Raw genomic sequence first — 17,878 nt, forward strand, 5'->3', positions numbered from 1 at the left:
ATGGAAAAGTAAGATCCTACAATCCTAAGATTTAATAATTTTCCTCACAAATTTTTGCATTTTTAATTGCATTAGAAAATTAATTTGGCAATTCTGTTCCATATTCAACAAAATTTAACTAACATACACATTTTTATCAGCTTCAGAGATGAAGTGTGTATATTTATTTCTATACTTTAGGAAATGGGCTTGTGAAAAATTGCATGGAATTCTCTACTGTGTTTGAGGCAAGACGTTTCTCTGAAAATCTTTAATTTAACCTATTGAAACTTTTCTCTGTTGAGCAGGAAAGAAATTGAGAGGAAACAGAATATTCTTCCAGGAAAACCAAAAGAAATTTTGAAAATAGACACAGTGTGTCTGAATGAAAGATTCTTGTTAATCATTTTCACCCAAGAAGACTGCCTTTCTTCAGCTTTTCAAATACCTTAATTCTCCACCATTTTTAACAATACAAATATAACCAAAAAGAATAACCTCTCCCACAAATCTATTACCAAGTTATTTAATCTGTACTAGCAGAACACTAGCATGTTAAGAAAACAGCAATGAAGCTGGTGGGGGGTATGGAGCGTAAGTCCTATGAAAAGCAGCTGAGGGAATCGGGACTGTTCAGTCTAGACAAGAGGAGGCTCAGGGGTGACCTTATTGCAACTGCCCAGGGGAAGACTATGGTGAGGTGGGAGTCAGCCTCTTCTCCCATGGGACTAGAAATAGGAATAGAGGAAATGGCCTCAAGTTGCACCAGTGGAGATTCAGGTTGGATATTAGGAAAAATTTCTTCTCCAAAAGAGTGATCAGGTGCTGGAATGGGCTGTCGAGGGAGATGGTGGAGTCACCATCCCTGGATGTGTACAAGGAACATTTAGATGTTGTATTAAGGGACATGGTTTAGTGGGGAGACATTGGTGGACACTTGGCCTGGATTATCTTGGAGTTTTTTCCAACTTTGGAGTTACTATGATTCTACTTCAACAGTACATTTTTAAAAGTCTATCTTTCATCCACAGAACAACAAAACAGAAAACTGAATACATTTCTAAATTCCTAATCTGATTTTGGGAGAAATGCATCAGTTCTACAAAGTAACTTTGGCAAATAGAGTTCAAAAGCTATACATTATTCAGAACTGAAAAATTATTATTTTCATTACCTGGTTTCACATACTGTTAACTATTTCCTCAGAGACTGATTGATTGACTTCTATGAACTGTGCTACTTTACCATCATATCAGCCGCTATTTTCTACCAGCGTTCTTTCCCGCTCTACACTGTGCAAATCTCAACTGTGTCAACCAAAGCAATCAGACCACAAAAAAAAAAAAAAAAAAAAAAAAAAAGAAAAAAACAGACAGAGACCCAAAATTTGTTTCATGGCCTATTTGGTTTAACAACAGACCCAATGGCCATTCAAGCACATATAATTCAGAAGGCCTGCCTGCCAGCAATAAAGACTGAAATTGGATACTTCGTGAGATTAATTACCGAGATAGGGCATGATAATGCTAGTCAAATGGGAAGGTAATTAAAGTGCACCTTCCATGAAAATTATTCATTGCTGATGTATCAGGTGACAGATAAATCAAAAGGAACTTAGAGAAAAGGCACAGATTAGCTTGTGGAAGGCCTTTCCTCCTTGCAATCTGCTAAGTGTGGCTTCACTGCATTGTTCCCATCCTAAAACAAACGGTGAGACCTCAGCCTTTGAGAAAGAGGAACCCTTACAGAAGTTAGAATCATTGTGATTGCAGACAAAAGGGTCAGCTAGAGTGAAAACAGTCAGCTGGCAGTTTTTGGATTACTAGACCTCTATGCTTCTATCCCATAAAGGAGCACTGCAACCATAAAAGGCAGCAAGTGATGAATTAATAAGTTGACTAGTCCCCTGGGTGCAATACTTATAGATGGAGGACATGCTGCGGTAATCAAACAGGGTTATAAATTGTGTACACTGAATGGCACAAAATGCGTCTCACTTCATCACCATTAAGACAAGACTTCCTGAATTTGTCATTAACTCTTTAACTTCAATATATTTATTTAAACAGTAAAAGTAACAGAAAGAGCTTACAATAACAAAAGGGCAAGTGATACTACCCAGCGGGATATACAGTCTAATGGAGATCACTGACTTTTACTTTCTACAGCTACAGGGGTCAAGCTGCACTCCTTTTACACCAAATTTCCCCTTGAGATGTACTGATTAAGTCAAAAACATTCAATTAATTGCATTTCTAAATGCAGAAAAAATGCAGAATGAAGTCAGGGTTGTTTTTATTTGTTTGGTTTTTTGTTTGTTTGTTTGTTTTTGCTTGCTACTGCAAATTCCTAAGCATTTTTCAATACTTTAAGAAAAAAAAAAAAAAAAAAGAGCTATTTCCATAGGTAAGCATTTCCCAGACTTCACAGAAAATGTCAGAACTATCTTTATCTTACTTCGGATGCAAAATCTGTGCAAATGGATAGTTGAATAATTACTCTTCTCTCTGTTTGTTTTTATACATTTGTTAACTCCCTAGGTTGTGATATTAAAGTAATTCTGACTTTTCATTGGAAGTTAAGTGAGAAGAAAATTTATTCTGTCCCTTTTATTTTTAATCACAGTAAACAGCCATTATAAAGGCCGTAGAAACCTGCCAGAAAAAAAACTACAATTGCTTTGAGTCAGAGAATAAGACAGTTCTTGAAATCTTCCTTTAATTTAATCGCCTCAAAATATACTTAAATTTTTCACCACATTTTGAAACAACCATTCTGGATGTTTCATAGATAAGTTCTAGCCTATTTTCTGTGTCCTTTGAATATTTTTCCCTACCCTAGGTTTTATAGTGAGTTGTGGAAATAAAAACTTAAATGAGAATTCATATTGTTGTAAACTTCAACAGTGTTAAGTCCAAACTGAAACCATTTTTCAGAGCCCAATGGGAACCATATACATATTTCTAAACAGAATTTATGAAACTGGACATTATTGTTCCCAGTATGGGAACCATATTGTATTTGCAGGAGTTTATATGATAGTGCAATCAAGAGAGGCACTGTATCCTTTCACCATCTTCACCGTAGTTGGCAGTTATGTTATTTCCTCTAGCAGAGGAGTTTTACTGATTTTTCTCATAGTTTTGTCACTTTCAGAACAGCCTATGACTATTAAATTTTATAGACCTCCTAATCTATAAATACAGCCTAGAAATCTTAATGAGTTTAAGCTATGAAACAAAACTGTTGTTGAATTGAGAATGGGGTATGCGCACAGGCTTAACCACTATATCTGTACAATTGCATAGTTAACCAGTTGGGCACAGTTGGGGCTCAGGTACTCCCTGCCAGACAATGGTCAGGCATGAGTCAGCACTTAGAATGGGCCAAGACTTTTCTCCAGTGGCAGCCTCAGACTGGACAGTGTTTTGGGAGATAAATATAACTTTCCAAGAATCAGCCCTGGTGATGCTTGCAACGAACCAAATCACATAGGCAAAGATTTTGTAAACAGGGAATGTATGTTGGTTTCCTTAGGCTTTCACTGCCTATCCGCCAGTATCCAGAGAGCATTTGAGCTCTGGATTTTGATCTATAAGCTGGTGAGACGAGACTTTTCTGCTTGAAAAGATCACCTCCATCCTTTACTTCTGCTGTAGTCAGCAAAGATGTGAAGAGCTAGTTTCTTCTTTGGCATCTAGAAATTACCTTCCAGAGCATTATGACTGTGATAATATTCTGTAAGCCTGGGCTAACTTCTAAGGCAAAGGTTGAAAGTGTCCCCAGGAGGATGGTGAAGGAGTTCACTTACTCTAATTTATTGTTCATGGAAGGTTATCTGTTTGCAATTATAGTGTGCCACTGCATGGCTGAGTTAGTTTATTGCCTACACAAATGTATATAATGCTGATGGGTGGTCATCGCTGCATTACTGTAGGTAAGATAAAACGTAAGGCACCTGCAGCCCACCTCATGGGGGCTCTTAGCTGACATTAAAGTGAAAAGGATGTATAGAATAAATATTTGACATTTCAGAAACACATTTAGCATTAGTGTTTAAGGTAATCAAATGAAATATCCCTATATGTGCATATCCTCACTAAATGTCTCACTTAATTCTGTCGTTGGTAAGAGGGATCAGTCTTAATAACATGAATTGTTAAAAGAACTAACAGATTATTTTTAAAGAATCTTAGAGTCCTGAAGACAAGCAATTATATTTAAATTTGCTTTCTTGTTAAGTGTTTTTTTGAAATTAGAGGAAAGCATGTAAATACTGTTAACACTGTGGCAGAAATTAACATCTTCATATTTGAGGAGTGGGAGAAAGAGGGCATTCATGTCATCTAACTTTTGCAGTTAATTCAAGTGACTAAATACGGAAGGTAACGTAAAGCTTCTTCTGTAATGAAAGATGAGTCAATGCAGAATTCCTAAATTTGATTTCTGTTCCCAATCACTCCTTAAAGAAACCTATCAATCTCCGCTGAGTGCAGCAATGTAAATATCCACAAAAGATTTAAATAAAATGCTAATGTTTAATGCCAACATCAAAGAGCAGAATGTTTAGCCCTAAAATACTTCATGTGATTAACCCTACATTATACAAGGAGCAATGGCACTTTCCCTTCTTTGTTTCTAGTTAAGCTGAAATATGAAAAATTAGAATTAAGGGTGAAATTCTGATTTCATCTACACAAGTGAATATATGGAATAATTCCACAGGAGGCCCACAGAGGAAGATCATTAGAGCATTGTCTCTGAACTATCAGCATTGAATTTCTCATTTCACAGGTTTGATTAGAAAGTCTATGAACTCAAATAGATTTTAATGAAGTAAAAGGTATTTCTCCATACAAATATCTAGCTCTGAATCTAGCCTGCTGATTCAGCTGCTATTGTCTGAAAGGAGTTTGGGTGCTATGGAGAAAAATGAGCACTCCATGACACATTAGGAAATGGGGTACTCAAAAAATACACACTCTCAGATGACATACAGGGACTGTCAGAAGAGCTGTTAGACACATCCATCAGCAGGTCTCAGAAAGGAGATACAAAAACTAAAAGGTCTGCCACTGTAAATGCATGCATGTGTGTGGAAACCCTGGGTTCAGCAGACAATCCTGTACAACAAGCTGTTTAAGTATATGTAAAAGTTTGGGAGAGTCATCCTTAAAAAGAAAAGCTAAGAGTTACAGGAGAGGAATGGGTCTTACATCTCAGCTCAAAGGAAGTGAGATCTGACTTAAAAAATCTGGAAGATACACTAACAGGCTAGTGGAAATAATTAAAAGACTAAGCTACATGTATGTATGTATGTGTGTACATGTATGTGCGCTTGTGTAAGTGTGAGCATTTCTCTCCCTTTTTCTCTCACTCATTCTGCCTGTGTATAGCAGGAACAAGAAGAAAGAGAAGGAACAGTGCATTCTGCACTTCAAAGATTTCTTTCATTAACATTAAAAAAATACCAGCAGTTCTGTGAATAGTTTTCTAACAGTTTTCTGTGTTTCATGGAGATTCTCTCATGTCTGGCACAGAATTTAGCTCATTCAGTAGGGTACAGATTTTCACTGCACTGTTCATTTCACATATGATTTTAAGATTTCTACTGTTTTCTCAAACACAGTTAAAATTGATCAAAAAACAATTTTAAAAAGGAGCTGAAATAAAATGGTCCAAAGAGATACACAGATAGCACATTCACACAGCTTCACACAGTGAGACAAAAATAACCTTGTCCAAATAAGCATTAATACTAAAACGGTTTAAGTCATATGACATATCCTGCCTTCTGTGTAGATTATCCTGAAAAAATGAGTATCCTGATGAAAAAGCAGCGTTTGAGAATTAAAACTAAAGCTGTCATTGAAACCCACTTTATTTTGTATGTTGCTACTACGGTCTTAATAAGCTACCTTTTGTAAACATAACATGCAGTTTGTTACAAGCTCAAATTTAGGGCATATATATTGGTTGCACAATAAGAAGATTTCTGTGTCATTATCACGAGTGTGATTTAGTTGACTTATGTTCACATATTGACACAGTTATGTAACTCTTAGCTCAGACAAATGGCTCTGTTCTTGATATTCTCTATCCTACTGTAGTTAATGACCAAATATTGTTAAAAATTGGGACACTAATTATCTGATGTCGACATGTTATGGATAATTAAGAATTGCTCACTCTGAAGCCATGCTAATTGTTTTTCACAGGTCTCCTTCTCTTGTCCTTGTGTCACCAACAAGGCAAGCAGCTACAGGTTTGTGCGTACATCTCTGTCATGCACATTGTCACAGAACATACATCATCCTTTCTGGCTCATCCCCAATTAATTTTGCTGGATTGCAGCAATTATCTCTCCCTTTGTGACTGACCTCCTGGTAAATGGAGTGCACTATAAATGGATTTTTTCCTGTGCAGTTTACCACTTAATTGATCCTTGTTGGCTGCCCACAATAGCATATACTAAACTTAAGTCATAAAATGATTGAAATTGAGAGAAAGTGGTTACCATGTTTAAGCAATTGTAGTTGACAACTGTAAAAATTAGATCTTGATAATGTTCTCTCATTTACCCTATTACTTGGATCAGTTGGTTAAAGCTGTTAATGATCCTCTTGGATCAATGTCTTTTGCTTGTAGCTATAATTTACTGCATTGGTAGATTAGTACAGATTTTTTCATAGATAGCTCTGCATCATTCCACCAGATTGCTGTCTGCATCAAATTTGCTTCCATTCATCACTAACAAAGCAAAGAAAAAGATAATCAGCATATCCTATCTTAACATTAACTATTGAACTCAAGATAACTCCTTCATTGTTGTCTATTTGCAGTCTTCAACCATGGTTTCCTCAATAAATTGTCCTGAGAATTTCCTCTAAAAATAGACACAATTATATATTCTGACTATACACTAAAGAGTAGTAGATATAACTGTACAATTAGGAATATACCCTATGGAGCTAGAGCTGGTTCTATCATAAGCAAAGTCAAAGAAATTACACACAGCAGCACAACATCAGAGACAGAAAAATTGTTCAGTGTTACCGATTGCCTGGACTATTCTAGAACCAGGAGAATCTACTGCTACCAAAGGAGATTTCTATGCTGCTAAGTCTACAATGGCTATTATGCTATTACGTCTCTTTTTTACTTTACCCCACTTGCAACAGAAGGATCAAGCCCAGCTCTTCACAGACCTTTATTTTGTACTAGCTCCCTGTTCCAGCTCAGCTTTTCACTTTTGCCTGCCAAGAAGTAAACCATCCATTCCTGGGACATCAATATTCCCTAAACTGCTACAAAGCCATGGACCAGAAAGGAAAGATTTATTTTTTTCACCTATGGACCTGGTTAGACAAAACTCTGTTTTTCTTCCTAAATAAAAACAGGCTTGCTGCCACATGCAACAAATAACAAATAGTAAGCTGAATAAAATATGATCTGTTGTGAAAGAATAGCAGCAGAACCTCAGACACATATATAAAGTGGACTACAAATGCGCTGTCTTAAAACGCTGGACAGACCTACTTGGCACCTCATGCTAAACAGTTAATTATGAGATTGAACTTCAACACTAAATGGTGGAATTAACCTGGCATTAGTGTGAGCAATCTTGTCCGTCTAGAAGCTGCACACTTAATTCTATCATTTAAGCTTAATGAAGAAACTTCCTGTATACTTCCCTGTATAAGTAATCTTCCCTCTTTTAAAGATTTCCACAGGAATCATTACAGTGGGCTGGGTAATTGCCATGCTGTCATGAAATGTTTCACTATAGAGTAGCTAAAGAATTTTCAAATTTACTACATATAAGCTCCGTCAGGATTTCAGTCATGATAGCATTTATTTATTTGTAACAGTGCCTTTCTGTAGTGTTCATTTCCCATTGGAAAGGACTTGTATGGGCATTCTTTAACAGGTCAGAAGGAAGCCACCAAATATTAGGAAATTCAGAGTCAAAACTTCTGATATCTTACTTTTCTACAACCACAATCTGTGAATTTTTTAAAATTTTGTTCTTTCTAGGCAAACTAACAGATGAAACTTCTTTATAATAAATTACACTGTACTGAACATGTTAGAACTCACGAGCAGTGGGCTTTTTTGTTAGATTAAACACTGAACAATATTCTGACACACTGATACCACAATTTTGTTCACTGAGGAGTTTAAATCTATTTTGTAAATACTGAAAACCAAATCCTCCCTATGCTTTTACAAAGCAAATTACGTGTCACTATTAGCTTCAAATGAGAAACAAGAAGCTCCACCAAACAAACGAAACAAATATTTGAGAAAATTTATGATAGGATTACTTAGCTTTTCTTTTTGTCACTTTCTACACTGTCATTCTCTTTTTATTCTTAGATCTAAATATAATCATCCCAGTATTTTGACTACACGAAATTCCTATGAAAATTCCTATAAAATTCTATTCTGTTTTAGAACAGTGAATTACCTACCTTTCATAATCATCAACAAAGTTATTTTGGATAATATTTGGCTAATATACCAAACAAATTACATTGAGGTCATGAAATATTACTGCTAAGAGTTCAGTGCTAACCTAGATCCTCCATCGAGATACCATAATACAGATAATACAGGAAATGGAAAAGGAAGATCTGGAGATATAGTTCTGCTGCCAGAATCATAGGTCCATGGATCTTCTTCTTCTTTACTCAAGAGATAAATAGCTACACTATGTACCACCATGTAAAAATTTATCATACAATTTCTTTTCTTCGCACTGCATATATCTTGAAAGTCTTCAAAGTCTTTAGAGAACTATGAGGCCTCAAACTGTGTAATAAAGCTCAAAGAGTATTTAGTTTCCACTCACTGTAAAAGGACTTATGATCATGAGATGCAATATAACTGGATGAAGTGAAAGATGTGAGGGTCTAAAACCCATCTAGAAGTCAGAAGCAGAGCTCTTCTATTTCACAAAGCTTTCTGAAAAGTATCATAGAAAATGTAATGCTATCACACTGATTTTTCTTTTCAGAGTCAGGCTTAGATTTTCACTACTATTTTTAAGAAGATAATTAGCATAACTCAGAAACATCTGAGGAGATGTGCAGTCTACATTTGCAATGTTAGAACAAAAACTCTCTCCATATTTCCTTTCTTACATTGGCAAACAAATCTCTACTTGGTTAGACTGTACTTCATATCACTCCTTTTCTTCCTTATGTACATAGTTATTTGTTGTGTAATTGGTGGAAGTCTGCTTTAGTAGTGCATGTTTGACTGTGGTGCCATAGTCTGCTGTTTCATTAGTTTAGTGCACTGAACTGAACGTGCCCTGTGGCTGTAAGGCTTCTCTCAGCAGGTTGCAACCAAATATTTAACATACCTACCAGCTCATTCTGACTACATCCAATACAGAGCTTGGGCTGTGTGAAGCTGAAGCTTTACTTAGCCTAGCTGAAAACTCCAGTTTAGATTCTTATTATGTTTATTTCTAAATGTAAAATTCATATTGTTTCTATTAGAAAAACTTTCTAATTTTCTTGGCAAGAAAAAAACAAAAAAAAAACAAAAAAACAACCAAAACCAAAACACACTGGTTTCTAAAAACTTTTATGGTAAAGCTGGAGAGGGGAGTTATTATACACATTTGAAAAACAAATCACATTTCCAATATACTTGAATAAAAAATTCAAATGACATTCAGCTACAGACTGATGTGCTACAGTTACAGTCAAAATGTGGTATGAAGTTTTTTTTTCAGGATGACACAGTGTTCACTGCTTTGGTTCCTGTGTGTTCTGACAGAGCATGAGGTTCAAATCCTGCTCCTACTGAAGTCAATGACAAAACTTCCATTGACTTCAGCGGTGCAGGATCAGACCCTAAGCAACACAGCTAATATCTGCTTTCTTGCTTTCTCTGCTATCTTTCAGTGAAAAATATTAGAACAAGTTAGACCTAAATATATTAGAAAAAAATGTAAATACTATCAATAGACTATTCAGGAGTATCCAATAATAAAAACAACAACCAAATGAAAAAACAACTCCTAACAAACAAACCCAGAAAAAAATCATACTGCTTGTTATGTTGCTTCATATAAGTATAATATTGCCATAAGTATCATATTGCCAAATTACATTATACTGTGTATAGTTGATTTCTCCTTTGCGAAAATCCATAAAAAAATAATAATTTATTTTTAGCACTAATCTTACAATAATAATCTAGTAGTTGTACAATATCTCTATAACCTTGTGGATTTCACTGCATTAAATATGACCTGATACAATCAGTGAATGAAAAAATTGCTCTCAACAGTCTGATAGTATTTGCTATACAGACGCTGGAACTCGTAATCAAGTTTTTATCCATCATCTTAATTCTGTTATAAATTCAGTTACTCCCTCCTATCAAAACATCTGCAATATTAGTCTGCAGTAAGGTGATTTGAGACCAATAGGCAGTCTTACTCCTACAGAAATAGGTCAATACATTTTTAAAATGTATTGACAGGATACATAAAATCTAGAGGAATAGTAACTATGATGTTCATTTTTGTTCTGGTTTTATGCTTTTAAGTTGGTGGCCACGGTGTGCAGAACATTTACAAAAGCACCATGCAGTCCGCCTACTGGTCCAGAAGAAAAGTTAAAACACATTAGAAAATATCTTAAATAATAATAAAGTGCCATCATCATTGTAACTCCCATTAAATAAACAAAGCAAAATAGGAGCCCAAATAACAGCCATTGTAGCATACATGTTTTTAAGAACCAAAATTTAACACAAGGAATTAGGAAAAATCAGTTTTCAGAAGCACCCTTCTACAGGAAACAGTTCTCTCAGCTCAACAGATCGAATACATTTAATTATATATATATATATATATATAAAATTATGTATATAATATAATTATATATATATATATATATAATATCTGCAATTGTTTTAAATGAAGCACTGTCATGATGTATATAATGTACTCATACCAGTGTGGGAAAGCTGATCAGCAGTTGAAGACTACATGAAGTAGTAGAAGTAGTGTTCAGAAAGCAAAGTCGCTAGCAAGAAACCAAAAGAAACCTGAACCCAAAGGAAGGTCATTTAAATGGGAAAATATACCAGAAATGACCAGTTGAACAATGAAGCTACTTATAATAGTATAATAATAGTAAATAATAATAGTAAATAGTCAAGTATCACCAGATGTGATCACTGGATGGAAGATATAGATGAAAGTAGATAAAAACAACTTATAGGCAGAATGGGAAGATATTATAATGGTCTGGGGGATGGAGAGAAAACTAGTACTCAACAGTGAAGTCAAAGAGACTGGGAAAGGCACAGTCACAAATCTTGATTGCTGCCCCTGCTGGGAGACAGCTCATTGCTAAATAAAAGTCAGGTTTAAGACAGGGTACTGGAAGCAAACAGATGGTCAATAGTGTGGAGACTATGGAAGAAGAAACTTTCAAAAACAAATGAGGGTAACTGAGACCTGGAAAAAATCCATACAGAAGAAAAGAAGAGGAAAACAATGAGCAGCAACAATCAAAGGGGAATGGAGAGTAACAGAGAATTCAGAACATCTCTCCTTCAGCAAGAATTCTGAAGTACCTGAGTGTCTAAGAAAGGCAGAACCCATCACATAGTTTAACACAAGGGATAGCTTTCTTCTGTTGTGTTTTCAATTCATTTCTTCTTGCCATGTAAATCAATGCTTCTGCTGCTAATAGTTCTGATTTTATAGCATGTAATGTTTTTCCTTTCAAGTTACTGGGATAACACAACTTTGAAAGACTTTTATTTTTTCATTCGTTCATTCATTCAGCTGTGTGAGGCTGAATGCATCTGGGTTACGATCTGCTTCTTGTAAAAAAGGTCAGAAAATATGAACTCTAGGAGGTCTAAAAAAGAGAAAACACAAATCAGCATATAAAAAATAAACTGTTACTAAAAAAAAATGATTTTTAAGACCATGTCTTAATTATGGAACTGAATCACGTTTTTTTAATCACTTCAAGTTGTCAGCATCAAATGCATCAGAAGGGGCAGCATAAGCTAAAAGTCTTGTAGGGAATTTTTCTCCTGCTGTGAAGGAGTGAGCGTTAGGAAGTGCACCCTTCATGAGGACAGAGAGCATGTTTAGGAGCAGACATGAGCATTACATTTTAACTTTTATTTGTCATGTTTGCTTACAGTAGTAAGACATGATGTGTGTTCCCTTGGATATGCTTTTTCCCTTCCAGTGATTATAAAGACAACTCAAACTGGATCTGGGCAGATGCTTAAATTTTCTCAAATACTGATGAATGGTGGCAATCATCCAATACATCTTAATTTTTACAGAATCAAGGTAATTTGGACGAATCCCATTCATTACCAGAGATCCATCTATTGTCCACTTAGATAGACTTTAAAGGAACGGATGTAGAAGGATAGCTTTAAATACATAGTATCTTTGCAAAAGATACAATTACTGTTGAAACTCACATTTTTTTTCACAATTTGAAGTTGGTTAAGTGCCAAAATCTGACAAATATTCATCTGCCATAAAGCCTAACCAGTTCCACTAGTCTTTTGATAGATGTATGGAACAAAGTATAAAATTTGAAAAGGAATTTGAATGATCAAAAGGAACCTCCAGTACCTCCTGAAAACAAATATCCTATTAGGGGAGTAGCAAATTTTATCTTCAGTAAGCAACCATTCAGTAAGCATGCAAAGGTTGTGGTTGTCAGCTGTTCGCCAGCTGCAGCTCTTCAGTACATTCCTCTATTGTATCTAGGGCTTAGTCACATTTAAATCTGAATTCTACAAGGATGCATGGGTTCACACAGACTCGCTTGTAATGCAGGGATGATATCTTGTAATCTTTATATGATGCTGGATAGGCAAGATATGAAACAAGATGGTTTACTCCTGGGAGAATAAGTGTACTTCATCTTTTACACGTGATTCTGGTTCAGTTCTTTCATGCTTTTGTCAAAAAATGCAAACAAAAGGAAACAAACCAAAAACAGAGTGAAATAGAAAGCTTCATGGTTTATGTCTGCAGCATAAAAAATACTTCATAGGACAACTGATAGCCTGGTCAGAACAGTGTTAGCACAGGGAATGAACAGCAGTGGGTCTCATGTACACACATGAGCAGTGTGAAATGCTACCTTCCTACTTGTACTCAATTTATTATGCTATTTTCACAAATATAAATCGCTTTTTTTTTTTTTTTTAATTAACCACCTGGATATTTTCTGTGACATGTTCCCTCAGCCACATCAGAAGCTTGTTATATGCAGGTGAAAAACACACTAAATATATCTCCTAATCCCATTATTTTATCCATAGTTTCCCATTATTGTTACAAAATTATCTGAATTTTGTGAATATGACCAGAAAGGTTCAATTCAATTAAAACAAAACTGCTAAAGGAAAATCTCACTGCAAGCCTCTGTGCAATTGGTGAACTCAGTAATTATATATAGCCACCTATTGTGCTAGCACAATAACATGTGAGGAAGGTTTAGTTAGACACATTTACACAGATAAAAAGCAATATGGGCATAGAAAAAGTCCTTTCTGCCAAAAGTAGAGAGCAGTCACATAGTAACAAATGAAAGCTGCATGAATCCTAGTTTACTCGGCTATAAATAAATCCAACATTTTCCTTCTCTCCATGGTAAAATAAAATAGCACAGAAGCATAGCAGTCTCCTTTGAGCAACCAGCCTCTTTCTGTTCAATTATAGTCATCAATCTGTTCCACCTAAAATATTTTCCTCCTTGAGAAATCAAAGAAATCAGAATTAGGATCCACAATATGCAGTTGTAAAAATAATGTGAAAGAGGTCTTTCCTTTTTGTGAATTCATTTATTCTTTTTTTCTGAAAGTCTATTTTCTTTAACACGAATTTTGTAATTCTGGTAAAATAGGCTTCATTTTCATGGCACTTTTAATCAGAAGATCTTGAAGTGCTTGATAAAATAAGGGTTACCTTCATCTTACAGATGGAGAAAGCTGTAACAAAGAGAGCCTTTTTTGTTGTTTTTTGTTTGTTTGCTTGTTTGTTTGTTTGTTTGTTTTCAAAATCTGTTTCTTATATATATTCTTTCTGTATGCCCAACTGGAAGCTTTTAAATTATGATTAAAAGCGCTAAACAGACAAAGCTTCAGCTTTAAAAGAATCCTTGAAGAATTACAAATAATTATTTTAAAGATGAAAAGTCAAGATGCTAAAGTAATATAATCTGTGGAACAACAATAGTTTCAGAGTAAGTTCTCCATGCGCAAACAGAACCCCCAAAAACTAAATGAATACATAGAGCAAATCTTTCAGTCGCAGAATTGATTCCAAAATCATATGAGATGTGGATTTGCTATGCAGAGAAGCAGTATAGGGAATTTAAATATCCCAAAAAACATTCCAGACTAACTTTAATAACTACATAAACCATCCTAGGTTCATGGGTGAGGAGTGGGGAAGAGGAAGTGAAGTAAAATTTCTTGACTTTTTTTTAATTACCATCTTTAAAGTGTAAATTAACTAAATAACTACCGTTTTCCCTGATTGTTCACGCAGCAATGAACAAATAGTGAAAATGTAATGGTAATTTTGTCTTCAGTATCAAGCAGTAGTATAAGGAAATAATTCTACCTGAAATTATATATGATTAAAAAAAAGAATAATTTGATCACAATAAAAATTTCCTCCAAGATATAAGTATGAAATATTCATTGCAACACTGATTAGCTGTTCTTATAGCAAGCATCAGTTATTCATATAATTTTTAAGGCACTTCTTTGACAGATAGATCTTGCAATTACTGTTCGGTTTAAGATAAAAGGATATAAAAAGTTAGTTTTTGTGATATACTGTAGATCCAGAGGCCTGTGTTTTTTTATCAAGAAATAACTTACCATTTCAGAGTCCCAAATCTGAGAATCCTGTTTTTTCACTGAGTATACAGACAACCAAAGCCCTATTCTCCCTGGGGTGATACGCTAGTTTGATTTTATTTTCCCTGACATTTCACCTGTCAGATTATGATAAGCAGAAGAAACAAAGACTAACCATCACATTCTCACTGAATCTCATAATCAGATATTTGGACATATAAGATAAATTAGAAATGTAATCCTGAGGGAAAACATGAACACCCAAAACACCATAACATATCCAAATCATCTTCTAATGACCTGGGACTCCTATACAGGTTTAAAATATTCAGAAAGGAAGCCTGCATAAGACTGTCATATCTACTTTTTCTTCAAATACTAGGAATAACATAGGAAATACTAAATACTAGGAAATAACATACAATGATGTAACAAAAAAATTGCAAAATTTAAAAAATCTATTTTATAATAAAGTTGAATAAATCAAGTTAAATAATAAAAATATTTCATTAAAAAATTATCTCCTCTTAAAGATTTTCATGCAGTTTTCTGAAAGCAATCCTGAAGCCAATAAACAGATCACCAAGAAATAGTATAAGCTCAAATTAAGGAGTTGGCAAAGCGAAAAGATGCACCAGACATGCTCCTGATTTACCGCATCTGTGGTTTGCATGTTCCCAATTTCTCTTAGTCTCACACTGTTGAAATTCATACGAAGGATAAAATCTTACCTGCTTGACCAGTGGTAATACTGACAGCTGCAAAAAGCCTCTGGGAACGACTCAAGTCAGACACCCCATTCACAGCTTCAACTTCAAATGTGTAGTTAGCATGAGCTAGCAGGTCCATGACAGTGACATAGTTATCTACTAATCCAGATTGCTGGGGCATATATCCGATGTTACTCCCACAAGGAACACATTCACCCTGCTCCCAGCTGCACCTCTTGCACAAAATGCGGTAGGTCACATCATTTCTTCCCCCATTGTCAGCAGGAGGACTCCACTCTAAACTCACGGTAGTCTGGTTGATGTTGAAAATGAGGTTCTGTGGTGCAGATGGAGGTCCTGTGTAACAAAAAATAGTCCAGCATAAAGGCACAGAACCACAGTAGGACATGTAGCTAACATTCTAATTACTAAGACAGAAAATAGTTGAAGCATTTTTCTTCACATAAACATTTCATTATTTTTTACAACAAGCTCCATAAAAGCTTCCTTGAACTCACTTGGCAAGAGCTTTATTTATTTTCCATTAAGGCATCAGGCTAACAATTGTCTGTGTATTTACTGCGACTGACTTGAGCTGTTTCTCTTCTGTGCAATTAAAAGGATTGGTTAATGTACCTTAAAGGTTGCCTTTTATAGTTTTCCTAGTATGGGAATTGTTTCTTTCTTCTAAACATACAGCATCAGCATGGTAATTCTTTGTTATGAGCTGTGGTATGATTTACAGAGTATCTGGTGCTGTTTTGGATTTAGCAGACTTCTGCTATTTGAACCACCTATCTGTGCAGGCTAGTCTATCTGCAGTTGCAAGATTAAGCCAGATCCAATCACTTTTCAATTAAAACTCAAATCTACATAGACTACTTTGTATTTTTCATGTTATTCATTTTGATATTATATCATATAAAATACATAAGCAGCATCAGTTTTAAAGCCATGGGAAAAGTATACATGTATTCCATTAAGAGTTACACACTTACCAACATGCAATATTTTCCAACATTATATCAAGCAAATGTGAAAATTACATTTTTGCTCATTCCATATTCACTGTCAATTTTTTCCCCCTCTGCCTTTCAATTTCATTTATTGTTGCAAATGTACTTTGCAAATACAGAAAAAGTCAACCGAAACTACTAGCTACAAATGACGGCACTTGGTTGATTAAGCAATGTCCTTTACTATTAAACTCACAACTGACTCACTTGTGCATGCAACATATGGTGGATCAGAAGGCGCTCTATAATAACTATCTTCACAGTCGCATCTTGAAGATCCTTCCTTGTCAGAAAAGCTGTGAGTAGGGCAGCGGGAGCACTGCAGATCTTGTGAAGATGATTTGTAGAACCCACGTCCGCAAGCTAAAGAGGAACAACACAAATTAAAACTTAAATTTGCATAGACTACTATTGTGATCTTTATTCTGTCTCCATTGTATTTAGTACATGTTGATGTGAACATCTAAACTACCCATTCTATTACAGTGGTGAAAGCAAGATACACTCACAATTTCTCTTTCTCAAGTTGGTACTATTAATGTTTTTGTGGCATTTTTATGAATGCAAACATATGCTACAAATATGCCAGCAGTTCACAGCACAGTGTTTTAACACAGAAGGCCACAGAAATAAAACAGACATCATTTTTCACCAAAGAAGAGAAGAATAATGTGCAAAACAACTGGAGTACTCCCTGCAGTACTTCAAATAAGTGAAAAAAGACCGAAGAAGCTCTTCACTTAGTCCACTGAAGAGTTTCTGGTATCTGAATCAGTTGATTTGGAATTAATGGAGCAGAAGTTACTGAACTGAGAAACTCAAAGAAGCCACAAACCACTAGAAAAGCCTGATCCCCGGGAAAAAATGAGGTGTGAACACTTGTTGGACAGGTGGTGCTGGTATAGAACAAGCAGAAAAAAGAGGAGGGCAGACAGCATGAGTTGCACAAATATTTTTTCCAGTTTCACAGAGACAACTAGACTGAAACAAATTTAACAAAACATCTGAGGAAGGGTTAGAAGATGGACAATTGGAAATATACATGTAAGATCATTTCATATTTTGTTTTTTATTCTGTGAATCCATGAAAGTGTCCCAGAACTTACTTTTAGAAATACTTTTATCAGCTACTGTCAGAGTTCCCAAAGCAGAAACAGCCATAAAGCATACCTCCTGCAACACTTTCAAGCTGAGGACTACAACTCAGAAAGCCAGCTTAAGAACTGCTCAAGCTGCATGAGCTTTAGGGGATGGGGAAGACAGAAGTGGAGATCACACACTATTCAA

At 35.3% G+C, this 17,878-nt stretch overlaps 1 protein-coding gene across 7 annotated transcripts in view; it reads right to left on the reverse strand.

Annotated features, from left to right (window-relative positions):
* The window catches only part of EPHA7 (EPH receptor A7), a 161,147-nt gene that overhangs the window by 91,970 nt on the left and 51,299 nt on the right, over positions 1 to 17,878 (reverse strand). For all 7 annotated transcript variants that reach the window (XM_048935312.1, XM_048935307.1, XM_048935310.1 and 4 more), the window contains 2 exons: positions 16,799 to 16,954; positions 15,597 to 15,932 (listed from right to left, as the gene is read on the reverse strand). In XM_048935312.1, the coding sequence (XP_048791269.1) occupies positions 15,597 to 15,932; positions 16,799 to 16,954 (492 nt within the window). The remainder of the gene's footprint in view (positions 1 to 15,596; positions 15,933 to 16,798; positions 16,955 to 17,878) is intronic.

Source organism: Lagopus muta, chromosome 2 (assembly GCF_023343835.1).
Source record: "Lagopus muta isolate bLagMut1 chromosome 2, bLagMut1 primary, whole genome shotgun sequence".
Taxonomy (NCBI): Eukaryota; Metazoa; Chordata; class Aves; order Galliformes; family Phasianidae; genus Lagopus; species Lagopus muta.